The sequence below is a fragment of the Hyperolius riggenbachi genome, chromosome 5 (genome assembly GCF_040937935.1).
Source record: "Hyperolius riggenbachi isolate aHypRig1 chromosome 5, aHypRig1.pri, whole genome shotgun sequence".
NCBI classification, from domain to species: domain Eukaryota; kingdom Metazoa; phylum Chordata; class Amphibia; order Anura; family Hyperoliidae; genus Hyperolius; species Hyperolius riggenbachi.
The window spans coordinates 276,019,182-276,035,325 of record NC_090650.1 but is presented as its reverse complement, the minus strand read 5'-3'; the positions used below and the strand labels follow the sequence as shown (position 1 = coordinate 276,035,325).

The window sequence follows — 16,144 nt, the reverse complement described above, 5'->3', positions numbered from 1 at the left end:
TATCTGGCGAATTTGGTGTTCCTACCATGTAAGGGGGCTTTGCTATTAAAAGCTAAAGTCGGTGGGTTTTGGCGGCTTTTTAATCACAAATACTTTTTTGTTTGAAATTTTAAAGTCGATTTTCTCAAAAACTAAAAGTTCTTTTTAATTTGTTTTTCTTAATTGTAGCCACATCTCACCTTTATAATCCATGCAATTTTGGTGATTGTAGCATGTATGGGGGCTTTGCTATTAGCTAAAAACCTTTTCCGTGATTACGACCGTGAATTTCCGTGATTGCCTCATTCACGGGAAAAATCCGGGTCAAATTTGTGAGTCAGTTTCAAATCTGGAAATTAATCACGCCATTTCCTGGATTTTTTTTCAACCACTGCCGAATAGTCAAATTCGTGATTGGGGGGTATCCGAGCATCACTGGAAGCTGCTTCATCATCCTCACACATCCATACAAACCGTACACATTTCTCTGGAATAGCAGAGCAACATGTCTTTATGACTCTTGTTCCTTACAGTATCAACCACAGGATTGAGCTTGGTACAGATGGGTAACATTAATGGAATTTTTTTTTTCTCACAATAAAGTACCTCTACTCCATTGCATTTTAATATGGCACTAATTTCCTCAGGAATGCAGCATATGATGCTGTTTGTAGCATTTCACATTCATGTAGTTTTAAAAGAGCTGTTCTGTCTGATTAATCTCTGGTAGATATGCAGTCGCTACAAACAATGTGTTTTGAACTCTATTGGTGCTCAAGATGTGTAATTCAGCATTTGATAATCTTGTGATGTTTATCTTACAGAGTTTGTTATGACAGAGCCCCCAAGTATCGCACACCTTTAACATTTCTCCTGTCTGCTCTGTGGCATGGTGTCTATCCAGGATACTACTTCACCTTTATCACTGGTATTCCTGTCATGCTGGCTGCAAGAGCGGTAAGTATTGTTTTACAAACACAGTGTAAATTAAACAAACCGTTCAATTGTATACTACAGTGGGCCATAATAGGGAAGTTACACTTTCATAGGAACTGTAGTGCAAATAACTAAATGAATATCATTGCTTTTTTTTTTTTTTTTTTTTTTTTACAAAAATAATTTATAAATTGTTTTCTCAGTTTGCCTATTGTAAAATCTTTCCTCATCCTGATTAACATCCTGAATTCGATCACAGGTGGCAACCTCTTTAGTCCTGCCAGGTGATGTCTGTGCATAGAACTCTCAGTAAACTATCATTCTGCAATGGGAGATGCTGCTTGCTTGAAAGTAACAGACGCTATTTCCCACAATGCAGAGAGGTTCACAGACTGGAACTGTCAAGGCCATGGTCCTGACCTCACACTGTGTGAGGGTTTTCACCACAATATCAGCCACACAGATGTCCCTGAAGATCTGTTTGATAAAAGTTAAGATTTCTCGTGGGAAAGGGGGTATCGGCTATTGACTGGGATGAAATTCAATTTGAGGTTAATGTTCCTCTTCAAAAGGCAACTGAAGTGAGGTGGGTATGGAGTCGCCATATTTATTTCCTTTTAAACAATGGAAATTGCCTGGCTGCCCTGCTAAATCTCTGTCTCTAATATGTTTAGCCATAAACCCTGAACAAGCATGCGCAGATCAGATGTTTCTGACAAACCTCTGACAAGATTAGCTGCATGCTTTTTTAGGTGTGGGATTCAAACACTACAGATGCTGGAGTGATCAGCAGGACTGTCAGGCAGTTTGTATAGTTCCAAAGGAAATAAACATGGCAGCCTCCATATCCCTCTCACTGCAAAAAAAAATCTGTTCCCCACCCCTCAACACATGGAAAAAATTGGTCTTGTCTATTGCAAAAAAATGAAATTGGGTCAGGCCAGTTCCATTGAGTAATCTAATTACAGTCTGCATACAAACTACAACCACATTTGTATCAACATGAAAACATTAAAATATCTGTTAAAATATCTAAGAGAAATATGTAAAACACTTATAATATCACCTTGCTTGGTAAGCATTGTTTAGTAGAAAGGCAATATTATATATTCAGTGTATTAACAAACATATACAGGTCTACCCTAGGGGTACTAAATGTGTGCTACCTTGGGTGGTCTGTTTTTTTATAGAGGCAATTCCCCCACCTATCACCACCTCTTGGTGATTTTATATCCATTAAAATTAAGATGGCCTTCCTTGTTGAAATTTTTAACCAAGTCTAGCAACTATTAAAATAGTATTTATAGAGGTGATGTGTAGTTATTACTTCTGGGGATTCTTTTGAAAGGGTCAAGTAAAATAAACTAAAAGCAAAACTGTTTTGTTTTTGTTTGTTGTTTTGTTTGTTTTTGAGTATGGGTACCTGTGCAGCACTTTCACAAACCTTGGAGAATGGTTTGAGTATGCCAAGTCCTAGGGTATCAGGATACTTGGGCGTTCTGGTTGGTTGCAGAAAGCACTCTCTCGTTCCTGCCTACTGAGCCACCTTCTTGGTTTGTGAAACTGCCCTTTTTATTAGACCAATAGCAATGTGTCATAGTCCTTTTACACAAGCGGCTGAACTGCACGCTCAGTGAGCAGTTACCAGGCAGCAGCAAGCAGTTGTTAGTTTGACAATCTTTTCACTGACTCTCAACTGCTCGTGGAAAATGACCCTAAGAAGCAAAATGGGTAGTTAAGCAGTGGAAATTTACCAGCATAACGATAAAAGTAAAAACAGTCTCTATTTCAGTACGATTGTGGGTGTCTCAAACACTAAGCATGTTTAGCATGGAGGGTCCAAGAGGTATCTGCATACAAGCTATACAGCCTGATATATACTGTAAAACTGAAAAATTATGGCAGGCTCACTGTGAATTCTGCCACACAAGAATTACACTGGTTTTAAGGTTGATTTAGGTGCAATGATTAATTAAATCCAGCCAGTCCAGTAATTTGTTGTTTATATGCAATGTTCAGAATCTATGAATGCATGCTAGATCTACAAGCAGTGCTACCTGGTTTTAATACTTAATTTTTAGTGTTTATTTCCAGAAGGCATGTTCTGTATTAGCATTCTTCACATAAGCAGTTACTGAGTTCTAGACAGAAAAACATTCTGTAAACCTGATCAAAGCAGTTATTTTCGGTAAGGAATGATGTTTGCATGCTATTTCTGTGTGAGAAACTATGAAACATTTTGGAAATAATTATATTTCAGGTGAGAAATAATTTCCGGCACTACTTCACTTCCTCAAAAGTGCACAAACTTGGGTATGACATCATCACATGGATTGTAACCCAGCTGGCCATCTCCTACACATGTGCCCCCTTTTTTTTGTTGGCTTATGGGACCACCATGAAGTTTTACAAGTATGTGGTTTTATTCAATGCACAGTGTTAATTTGTTTTTTGTTTTTCTTTTTACATGAGCTTGATGATATTTATTATGACATAAAAACAGTAAATAGCACTTTTTATTTTTTTGCAAAAGAGACCTGCTATATTAAGCATTTCCACAACGGGCTATCAGATTAAAGGGAACCAAGCACCACTTTTTCTGTCCCTGGTTTCTAATAGCTATATGAGCTGCCATGTTCCCCCCCTCCTCTTCTAGCTACCCAATATTTATCCACAGGGAAGGTGTGAAGATAGCATCTGGGACTTCTGTAAATTCACTAAAGCACATTGTGCAAGCTACACACGCCTCCTGCTGATCAAAGACATTTTATTTTCTTTATGCTAATATGTGCAATAAAATAATTAGTAGTCCTTGGCTGCCTGAAACCTCTGGCCTGGCAGGCCATGGAAGTAGGAGGAAATAGGGTAAGAAAAGGAGTGTGCTAAACCGTTAAATGTAAAAATATGTTTTTTTTTTGTTTTTTTATATAATGAAGCACACTGTTGGCATGCATTTTTAATGTGCTATAGAGATGGCTTGGGTGCTAAAAATGGAGCTTGATTTACTTTGTGTCCAACAACACTCTGTGGTGTATTCATAAAACATTTCTGCTTGCAAGTGGATTGTAACGCTTTGAGATAGCATGTAAATCATGTGAAATGGCTGTTTCATTGACTAAAAATTACAGGTTATTGTTGCACAAGCCATTTTCAAATTAAATGTTATAAATATTTGGATCTGAGACTGCTCAGTATTGACAGATAACGTAAAACTTGCTTACTTGTAAATAGGACAGCAGTACAGTGGTTGGCAAATGGCACACCCAGAATCTGTTTTCGTGCAATCTGACCACCTCATATGTAGAGATACCCAGTAACAAACTTCTATTGAGATAGCTCAGCTCACTCAGAGGAAAATGTTTATTTTCTTCCTTCAAAACAATCTTGTAAATTTGTAAAACAATTGTAAAAAAAAAAAAATTACTAAAGTTAGATACCTACTTCAGTGAAGCCTCTCTGGATAGTCCAGAGGCTTCATGGATCCTTTTTAAGCCCACCGATTTATCTCTAGGTGCTTCTTTATCATCTGGCCGAAGAACAAAAATATCCACTTTGCTTGTGCACAAGTACAGTCCACAGGGTCGAATCGGTATAGAGCAGGTTTGGGCAAACGTTTTGGCTTGAGGATTCTTAAACTTGACATAGGGGCCGTAGAGAGGAGCTGCTGCAAAGCTGAGGACAGATCAGCACAGATAGGTGAATAATGCTGTAGCACAGTCCTCACGTTTAACTCTGCAAGAGGCGGTGGTGTTTTCTGGTGAGAGCGGAAGGAGTATGCCTGCGCTATGGCCGCACATAGCTCCTCATACTCACTGACCACAGTGGGGTACGGGGCACAGAAGTAGCTAAATCTTATGGCCCGCCGCTACTCCCTTCTGCTTAGAGCTGTGCGTGCACATACTGTTTCTAATGAGCAGCTTGAATTGACATTGCAGGGACAAGCGGATTCCACCCTATGACGGGCCAGAATAAAGTATGAAATGGGTCAATACGGGCCATAGTTTGCCCACTTCTGGTATAGAGGGACAAAATATCACAGAATACATGTATATACCAAAATGTTAAACTTTTAACTCATCAAAGTAGCCAACTCAGATAGATATGTAGTGTAGACCCAGTTAAGGAGGGGGTTAAGTGAGCCTCCTTTAGGAGACTCTGGGTACACGGTGACCTCATTTTCTTGTTGTGACTTATCTGATCGAGGATGCTACATTGGGACGACCTGGTGACGCAGGTAGAAAGTGATTGCGCCCAGTCGGCGGGCGTTAGGGATGCTCAGCAGGCAATCAATACTGGGTTCAGGAAATTGGAACGCCTCTATGAAAGGAAGTCTAGGCTATGGTGGAATATTAAATACAATAAAGAGTATATAGGGGACCATTTTAGTCCCCTCTGGCTTAGGATCCAGATCTTTCCCCACAGCAAAAATTTAAGTGCGGAGTTTAAAAGAAAGTGGGAGGCGAACTTTGAGAATTGTGCCCATGTATGTCTGTCATTGATGACAGACCTGGATGAGGCAGAGTTGGTGAGTCTTGACGAGGAGATCAATAAATTAGCGGCTCAGTTGAAAACACACCCCGATGACGAACTGTACAAAAAACGTAATGAACAATTGGAACAACATATAAAAAAATATAACCAAGATATTGTCTTCGTGCGGGATAAAAAACTTTTTAACGATCGTTTGGCATATAAAACAGGGCAGGCCTATAGGTGGGACAGTAGACCCGTCCCCCCCTAGACCTCGTGGCCAACCATCGAAACCAAAACCAAAACCGATTGACATCGGGGCGGAAGAATCTGATTCATCGGTAGTGAGTGTCAGCTCGGCCGCTTCTGAATCAAGCCATAATTCGGAACCTAAAAAAAGTAGATACCCAACTCGCCTCCAAGATAAAGTTAAAAAGACAGGGGGTAAACAACAGCCAAAATGTGGGGACGGAGTGGGGGTTGCAGGTGGGGGTTCGCAGTCCCAGCCCCATTCATCATCATCCTCAGCTCCTTTTTTATAACGGACGGGTGCAGGAGTAAAGTAACCGCGGTGGGATCTCCTGATTCTCTCAGAGATACACCCAATAAATTACAGGTCATTAATCTTACAGGAGAGACTCTACCCGAATCAGTGGAATATCTACTGAGTAGAGGCTTGGGATTCTGCCCACTCCAGCAATTGGATAAATTTGACTTTATAGTGGATTTACCTCTCTTTTTTGTAGAAAACTTTTTCTCCAGTCAGTTGTAAAGAGGAAAGATTGTACCATCATGCCAATAGGGCCCCCGGAGATGAGTTTAACTCAGGGGGACAATGAGGCCCTTGAAGACCTTAACTTTCTGTATGAGATGGGCCAGACAGGGGCTGATGCCTCTTTGATGATGGATGGGGCTGCTGCTGTGGACAATGCACAGGCACCCCGATATATGACAATTAACCAGCAGTTCAGGAGTAGATCTACACGGTTCCCACCTCTATCTGCCAATGTAGGCATTAGATGCTTCATACGTGCGGTTGAGGGGGACATTGCAAGACTCGGTATACCAAATGGAGGGGGTTCCGAGTTAACAGGCAGTGACTGTGAGGCATATGACTTTTTGACCACAAGGACGGATTGGGTCATTAAACCCTCCGATAAGGGGGGGAATGTAGTAGTAATGACAACGGTGGATTATAGGACCATGTGCATGGATCTCCTTGGTCAGCGGGGCTGTTACATGAGGGTCTCGGCGTCGAGGGTCGAGAGGTGCCGGGGTGAACTTCTTTCTCTAATAGAGGACGCGCGACTGAGGGGTATTATTGATGAGGAGGTGTCTTCCTTCTTGAGGGTTGCTGATCCCATCCTTCCAACATTTTACGCATTGCCTAAAGTGCATAAACGTCTTCAGCGACCGCCTGGACGCCCGATAGTCTCGGGCAGAGGCGCTCTGACAGAGAAGATTAGTATCTATGTGGATAAGCATCTGCAACCCCACGTTCAAGGTTTACCCTCCTTTATTAAGGACACAACACACCTCTTGAGGGTTCTGGAGGATGTTGTGGTGCCACCTGGCACCCTCCTCGTGTCCCTGGACGTCGAGTCCCTCTATTCGTGCATCCCCCATGATCTGGGAGTACATGCGGTGGCGAATTTCCTGGGTGAGCTGGGAGTGCAGGATGCTGAGCATAATGGTTTTGTTTTGGATTTGTTGCGATTTTTGTTGATGAATAACATTTTCACTTTCGATGGTGACCGGTACCTCCAGGTGCAGGGCGCGGCAATGGGGACAATATGTGCCCCGTCGTACGCAAACCTGTACCTGGGGGACTGGGAGCGAGCGATCTTTTCCGACGAGAGGCTCTCTATGTACCTGTGCCGTGTTTTGTCATGGCACAGGTACATAGATGATATTTTGATACTATGGACGGGTACTGCGACGCAGGTGACGGATTTTGTGTCACTATTGAATCGGAACGGTTTAAATCTAAAATTCACGGTGGAAATAGTCTTTTTCGATCTCGTTTTTGGACATCCATATCTCTATCACTCCGGAGGGCAATCTCGCCACGACATTGCATCGTAAAGAGACAGCAACTAATGCGCTATTACGCGCAGATAGTTTTCATCCCCCACATACGATCAGGGGCATACCGACGGGTCAGTATTTAAGGGCCCGTCGGAACTGCTCTGACGATGCTGCATTTCTGCGCGAGGCCAATGATTTACGCGGCAGATTTAGAGAAAGAGGGTATAATGATAGAGTTCTACGTAAAGCCTTCAATAGAGCATGGCGGAGCAGAAGAGTGGATCTGTTGCAACCGCGGAAAAGGGAAGTTGTAAGAAGCGCGGGCCCTCTGCGTTTTTTGACCAGATATTGTGCGCAGCATCCTGCACTCAGGGGCATTTTAAATAGACATTGGTACTTGTTGCAGAACGACCCGGTCGTAGGTCCCAGTGTATCATCCAAACCTGACCTCACTTTCCGCAGAGCAAGATCTCTGCGTGACGGACTTGTACGGAGCCACTTCACTGGTGTTAGCCCCAAGAGACATTGCCTAACAGCGGGCACGTATACATGTGGGGGATGCGATTTCTGCCAATTTATTCAGGTGGGGAGGGCTTTTTCGTTGCCTTGTGGCAGGAGAGTTACATTGTCCCATTTTGGAAATTGTAAAACCATCCTAGTGGTGTACATATTGTTATGCCACTGTGGAGCGTATTATGTGGGCAAAACAAAACGCCCATTGAGAGAACGCATGTCTGAGCATATAAAAGATATTGAGAAGGGGGAATCGAGCTCTCCTGTCGCGAGGCATTGTGCCCTTGAACACAATGGCCGCACCAATAGCGTTAGATTTATGGTGCTGGATCGCATCCACCCCACGATAAGAGGTTGCAATTTAGATAGACTGCTCTTGCGCTGCGAATCACGTTGGATATATAATTTACAGGCTTGTGAGGCACCTGGCCTCAATGAGCAAACAAGTTTTGCCCATTTCCTGCCCATGTAGGGGTTCCTGTTTGGGCATCCTGGAGTCCCGGGATTGGGGGTGTTGCTTTTGGCATGCGTTGCCGGGTGCGTTCGTGGCAGTCCTCGATCACATCTGCCCATTATAATTTATTGAGAGTTGATTGGGTCATGTACCTTTACAGTGCCTTCGCGGGTATAGAAAGCATTTCTCCGCGTCGACACTTGGAGTAATCTTTTGGTTTGGGTGGTTTTTGTTGTCACAATGTTTGTTAATATCAGTTAGTTATATGATTATATGTGCGCTTTATGCGTCCGTGCGTATGGGCAGCTGGGCATTTTTCATGCAGTGGTGGTGGGCTATGGGCGGTGGAGGTGTTTGGGTCGTCTTTCGGGGGTGGAGCCCGGTGGACAGTCAGTATGGCTATAGTGGCCATATGTGGTGGTACCTGCGCAGTGATGAGCTGTGCATCTGGTCTGTGATTTCGTGTATGCACTTTCAGTTAACCCGCCTTATGACGGAATCCGCCTGGCTCTCCTCCCCTTCTCCGTCCCCTTTCTCGCCTCTCCTCCCTCCCTTGGGTACCTGGGTCCACCCTGCCACAGTTTCGCCTCCCGGTGCCCATGCGCACGTACGTACGCAATGACGACACGAGTGGGCGGAAGCATGCATGCGTGTGATTGGCCGCAAGGGCAGATATTAGAGGAAGTTGTAAGCGGAGGTAGCCACGCCCCTTGAGAAAGCCGGAAGCCGGCGAAACGTCGGGGAAACTACCCGCTTGCATGGGACGCCACGCCGCCCCGCTCTCCACCCAGGCATCATCCTGAGACCCTTGCCACCGGTCTCTCCCAGCTGCACCACTTGCCATCCTGCACAGGGAGTAGGTCAAGGAGACCTCTGAGGTACTTCTAGCACTCGCAGGAGACACACAGGACATGCATTGTGGCCTCTGAGGATAGACCTGGACCAGCACTTCTTATCCAGAAGCATGGTGAGATGAACTATTTCTGCTGAAAACATCCTGTGAAGGAATGATGTGATGGCAACAAGGAATCCATGCAGCTGCTGCTGGTAGATGTGGGTGAGATCAAGTTGAATCTAAGGTTGTGATGCATTTGTGATATGTAAGTCATCCCATACAACATACACCATTATTCATCTCTGAAACCGCTGCTTTGGCATGTTTGCCTTATTATTTTTCTGCTATGCTCTGTGCTACATTGCGCTCTCAATGGTGAACTGCTTGCTGCATGGCAATTGCAACATCAATATCCAAGCTATTGCCTATCCTGCTGGAGTGCATAGCCACTTATGTCATTTAGTCTTAGATGCCGGCGTGTGCATGCTGAGGTGAATGATGGCTGAGGTGGTTATAGCGTGACGGGGTGGCCATCCCATGTGCTTTTAAATATATGAATATACATAGAAATATGTTTTGGAACAATAAAATTTGATACGATTTTCATAATTGAGTCATTTTTTGTGATTGTTTGGGAGTGTACACCCTACCGGAAAGAAAAACATTTTTCTGCCACTGCCACATTTTCTGAATATCAGATAGATATGTCTTGAACACACTTGTGGCATTCTTTCTACAATGGAATTCATATATTCTTCAGAAAGTTCTTCCCAACTCTGTTGCAGAAGGTCACACAATTTGTCACTTCTTGGCTGCTTTTGTGGGGTTGAAGTCTGGAGATCATGTTGACCACTCCATGTTTACGAGTTTACCATTTTGTTCTTTGTTCCTACACTAGTAGTGGCATAACTTGGACTTGTTTTAGGTTATTATCGTGCTGTAGGATAAACCTCTGATGAACTAGGCGCACACCAGAGGGTACTGCATGAAGTTGCAGGATGTTGTAGCCATTCTGGTTTTGAGTGTCTCTCTCACTCTGTACAAAACCTTTACCCTGCATCCAGCAAACAGCCCCAAACGATCATACTCGTACTTCCTCCAGCCTGTTTGGCAGTTGATGTCACAGTGCAAAACCATCCTTTCACCTGCTGTGGAAAAATACTGTGTGATGAACTGAAGATGTCAGATTTTAATTAATCAGTCTAACCTCCTGCACACTGCATGTGATTGCGATTTTTTTTTTCCTTCTTTCTTCTATACAATCCAATTTTTTTATTCCGATTAAAAAACATAGTAGCATGCAGTACTTTTCAAAAATCGGCCTTATGATTCTTTTACACTGCAAATCTCAATTTGGATTTCCGATCCCAACTTGAGATTTTTCACTGGATGCTAGCAACACAAGAAGAAAAACGCAGAAAAAAATGCAGCATGCAGGACTTTTGCATCAACAATCAGAATCGCATGTAAAATCATATCAGAATCGTAATCACATGTAAAGTAAAAGAGCCCTCACACCTTCTTCTAGTCCTCAGTAGTTGGCAGTGCTTCATGGCCCAGGCAAGCCTTTTTTCTTATTGTGACATCTTAACAATTGTTTTGTTGCTGTAACTGGATTTGTCAAAACTTGCATCTTGAAGTCTCTCTGATGTGTTAGTGATTTGCATAGTGAAACTGGGTAGTTGGGGCTGAAATGTTTGGCTAGAGTTCTTCATGTCTCCTTTCTGAGGGTTAATTCACATATGAACTGGGCACTTGCTGCAAAGTAAAATGCCAACCTGCCGGAGAGCACATGCCAGTAGCATTTGTATTCCGTATGCCATCAGCTGACACACTGTGCCATCACTGCACAGTACAAAACCGCTGCATGTAACATCTAGCAGGCACCTGCTAAGTACAGGTGGCACCTCACTGCTTATGCCAAAGGATTGTAGGTACCTGAAATGGTCTACAGGCGTAATTAGCAGGCAGGGGGCGCACTGCTGTCACTACCCTTATGACAGATCAGTGAATGGCATGAAGTCATTATGGTAAGGCAGGTCCATCAGGTGGCTCTCATCTAGCAGACAGGGCTGTGTTTGCAATTATAATACCACTGTTGTGTTTTGGGGCTAGTGAAGCATTTAACATATGCTTGTAGTTTCATTACAGCACAATTGTGTCAGACTCCTGGCCCGGGGGCCAAATGTAGTCCACCTCCTCAATTAATGTGGCCCTCAAGAGCATGTGTATGATTGTAAGCAGTAAAAGAAAGGAGGACAAAGAGAGCACCATGCTGTGTCATGTACATGCTCAAGGCAAACTAAAAGTTCACAGATAGTAGGAAGCCCTGACACTTGTACCAGCGCTGTCTGGGGTTACCATATAGATAGTGGCCATTCATGTATACATCCTTCCCATCTACCATTGTCATTGGTTGTATATAAGTAGGGGACAGAGCCACTGCTGGCACCACCTGTGCACAACACATTAAAAAGCTGAGGGCAAGCTGCCTGGGCATTCTATGAATATGAATGTATTTTATTATTATTATTTATTGTATTTATATAGCGCCAACATATTACGCAGCGCTGCACAATAGATACAAGGGGTAACATACAAGGTAGAACATACAGGAAACTCACAACAAAACAAGATCATGCAAATGATTTGATAATACAGTGTCATAGGTCAAAATAGAGATTGTTCTAGTCCACAAAAGGGGTGATTGTCAGTAAGATTGCATAATCAAGCTGGAAACACTTAAGGGAAAGGGCCCTGCCAGAGGCTTACAATCTAAAGGGTGGGGGTGGAGACAATAGGTGCATCTGTTGAGAGGGTGTCTAACAGAACATATTATGGTGCTGGTGTAGGGGGGTATGCGAGCATGAAAGGGTGAGTCTTGAGAGCTTGTGTGAAGGTATTAAAGGTGGGGGCAAGTCTGGTGGCTGGAGGGAGTGAGTTCCAGAGAGTAGGGGCAGCCCTGGTGAGGTCCTGCAATCATGCATGTTTGTTTTTATTTGATGGAGTGGTTTGTGGGCTGTGCAGTTCAGATTCAAAGGCAGAGATGATCTAGTTAGACAGCAATAGTGTTCAGCATAATAGGATGGCTGCGTGACGTGATTAGGCCCTCTCGCCGCGGATCCTGCGGGCCAGCTGGATGTCTTTGGGCATGATGGTGACCCTCTTGGTGTGGATGGCGCACAGGTTGGTGTCCTCGAAAAGCCCCACCAGATAAGCCTCGCTGGCCTCCTGCAGCGCCATGACGGCCGAGCTCTGGAAGCGCAGGTCGGTCTTGAAGTCCTGGGCGATCTCCTGCACCAGGCGCTGGAAGGGCAGCTTGCGGATCAGCAGCTCGGTGTAACTTCCAGTTTGCTGTAAGCACATTCATGGAACATAGTATACAGCAAAGGCTAGTGCTCTCAATTTCCTCTTTTCTTTTACTGTAGATGATGGCACACTAGTGGACACCTTCAGCTATTATCCCGGACATTTTAAGGGGCGCCCGTTAGCCCCCTCATCCCCCTCTCCCGTAAATGTTAATAAACAATTAGGCCTGCAACAGACTTTTATATTTTGTCCCCTAATGTGATAGTGTTTGACACTCCTGCATTGCAAACATATGTTGATATGAAAAGAATAATCATCTATATAGAAGAACATTGCAAGAAGTAAATTCTCGGGCATTCTTTACTCTGGTTTGTCACTCCCTAATTCCCTGGTTGAGAGTGAATGGGATTCTATGAATTTGTACATGTGGTTACACAGTGAAACATTTACTTTATTTTGCACTGTTTTATGTTGACATGAACCCTAATCTGGGCTGCAGCTTCTGACTTCACTGATAAAGCAGCCGTGTCCTCTGAATGTTTTCCAAGCTTTAGCTCACTTATTAGGAGAGCATGAAGGACTAAGTACTGGACACAGTACATGTCTGTGTAGCTTCAAGTTGCTGCTAGCATGATATAGTTAGCAACTTGCTTTGGCTGACATTAGCATCAATACCAGTTTGAGATGTGTGGTCACTTTAGATTTATGTGGCATAGCCCTAAGACACACATTAAAGCAGTATTGTCACCATAAAAATCAAATTTCAACAGCAACTGGTCTGAGTCTATTTAGTGATAAAGATTCTAATCCTGCATTCAAAACTTTCAAAACTTTTTCTGCTGTTATGATTTGGAGTTATCACATACTTAAAGGGAACCTTAACTGCCGTGGAAAAATAAATTCACTTACCTGGGGGCTTTCCCAAGCCTCCTGCAGCCGTCCTGTGCCCGCGCCGGTCCTTCGGTGCCCTCCGGTCTCCCTCCGCCGCTAAGTTTCGTTTTCGGATGACTGCCAGTCGTCCTCGGGCCACTTCCGCATTCCTCGTCGTAACCTGCAGTAAAGCGCTTCGCATGACGCGTTTGGCGTCATGCGGACGCGCTTTACTGCAGTTTACGACGAGGAATGCGGAAGAGGCCCGAGGACGACTGGCAGTCGTCCGAAAACGAAACTTAGCGGCGGAGGGAGACCGGAGGGCACCGAAGGATCGGCGCGGGCACAGGACGGCTGCAGGAGGCTTGGGAAAGCCCCCAGGTAAGTGAATTTATTTTTCCACGGCAGTTAAGGTTCCCTTTAAGGAGCACTGGCCCTTTAGTAGTCAGTGCCAAACAGTTGCATGCTGGGGGTTCTTTTTATCTATAATATATTCCTCCTCTTCCATTTATTTCCCTGCCTAGCTGCTTATCTGAAACATGATCCCCTGCTCACTTGTGTTTACAAGCATGGCTGAGGTGACTCAGCGATTAGAGGAGAAAAGAAAAAAAGTAAAGGGCAGAAATGACAACAGGATTTAGCCTAAACTGTGGGCAAAAGACCTGGTCCCCACCAGGAACAGAATTCTCTTCATTTACTATATAACATTCACTGAAATCAAAATGTGGACAGTACAAAACATGTGTTATGTAAGTAGATCAAGTATTTCTCTACTTATACATGAGTTTTTTTCCCTGGCATAGTATGGCTAATCCTACTGCTTTAACCTCCTGAGCGATAATCCCGAGCTGAGCTCGGGGTATATCGCGCAGGAGGATTTCTCAGGCCCTGGTGGGCCGATTTGCATAATTTTTTTTTTGTTACACGCAGCTAGCACTTTGCTAGCTGCGTGTAACTTCCGATCGCCGCCGATCCGCCGCCGCTCGCCGTGCCGTGCAGCCCCCCCCCCCCCTACCGACCCCTTGCGCAGCCTGGCCAATCAGTGCCAGGCAGCGCTGAGGGGTGGATCGGGACTCCCTCTGACGTCACGACGTCCATGACGTCGGTGACGTCATCCCGCCCCGTCGCCATGGCGACCGGGGAAGCCCAGCAGGAAATCCCGTTCTGAACGGGATTTCCTGCTTACTCTGATCGCCGAAGGTGATCGGAGTGGGTGGGGGGATGCCGCTGCGCTGCGGCTATCATGTAGCGAGCCCTGGGCTCGCTACATGATTTAAAAAATAAAAAATTTTAAAAAATAGTGCTGCGCCACCTCCTGGGCGATATAATTGTATCGCCCAGAGGGTTAAGGTAATTCCACAAAGCGAGAAGTATATATTTTCATGAGTTAATGATTTTTTTGACTTCAGAAATATTCATTAGCAGTAGTACGTCTTTACATTTTCAGAAAACAAATATCAACTAAAGTCCAGTTATCTCTGACAGTCTGACCTATTTTAGTTGCAGTTTGGTAGGCATGGTTTACTATGCAATGGTCAACTTGCAACATTGGCTAGTAACTCTGATGTATTTAGGCTGTCCTCAGTGCCATCGAAGACAGAGACTGGAAATTCTATTTTTTAAAAATTAAACATAACCTTTATTTTTCTTTTTTTCTCTCCAGGTCATTTTATTTTTATCTCCATATTACAATTTTTGTTGTGCTTCTTGTTCTGCCAATCAAGCCATCAAACCATAGCAAGCAACACCACTCTAAAAGGACTGTTTCATCAACAGCCAGTTATGTTAAAGATGCTGAATCCTCACACATGAACAATCACTGCAGATGACAGGTGGACAATCAATTGTGTATATTTTCTTACTTCTACCAAAGAAGGCGGATAGAGCAATAGAACCAGACCTATTTTTTGTTGTATTCAAAATGAATAATGGTGTAATGTGACATTTTTAATAAATGTGTGTTTACTATCTGTGTGAATGGTGCCATGGAGTATTCCAAGCTAGTAGTTTAAGAAGGAGTTGTGATAATACTAATATTTAAAACAAAACCTATGTACAGCAACAGTCCTGGATCGATGTTGTGGAAATATTTACTCATTATTATTATTATTATTATTATTATTATTATTATTATTATTTAGCATTTATATAGCACCGACATCTTACGCAGCGCTGTACAGAGAATATAGACTTGTCACTAACTGTCACTCAGAGGAGCTCACAATCTAATCCCTACCATTGTCCTATGTCTACGTATGTGTCGTGTAGTGTATGTATTGCAGTCTAGGGCCAATTTAGAGGGAAGCCAATTGACTTATCTGTATGTTTTTGGGATGTGGGAGGAAACCGGAGTGCCCGGAGGAAACCCACGCAGACACGGAAAATATACAAATTCCTTGCAGATGTTGACCTGGCTGGGATTCGAACCAGGGACCGATCGCTGCAAGGCGAGAGCACTAACCACTACGCCACCGTGCTGCCCATTTCTCATTTCCTGTAGCAGTCACGGAGAAGGCAGGAACTGAAGGGAAACATGTGGAACAGTTAGAATTTGGGTCAGGTTTTACAGAAGAAAGGAAGTGAGAGGAAATCGCCACAATGGGGACACAAGCAGTAAGTGGTTTTCATGCCTTCCCACATGAAAAGTTATGTTGGTAAGCTTTGGATGCATTTGGCATTTAAACTGTATTGCAAGGATTTTTTAAAAAAAATAATTTTTGACCATTCTATACATTTTTTTTCACTTTTAT

General features: G+C 43.8%; 1 protein-coding gene across 1 annotated transcript in view; it reads left to right on the top strand.

The window, feature by feature from the left end:
* MBOAT1 (membrane bound O-acyltransferase domain containing 1) overlaps positions 1-15,364 on the top strand; it is an 87,069-nt gene extending 71,705 nt beyond the window's left edge. Inside the window, exons 11-13 of the mRNA XM_068236965.1 lie at positions 804-936; positions 3,176-3,327; positions 15,058-15,364. Of these exons, the coding sequence (XP_068093066.1) occupies positions 804-936; positions 3,176-3,327; positions 15,058-15,223 (451 nt within the window). The 3' untranslated portion in view covers positions 15,224-15,364. The remainder of the gene's footprint in view (positions 1-803; positions 937-3,175; positions 3,328-15,057) is intronic.
* Positions 15,365-16,144: the final 780 nt, after the last annotated feature.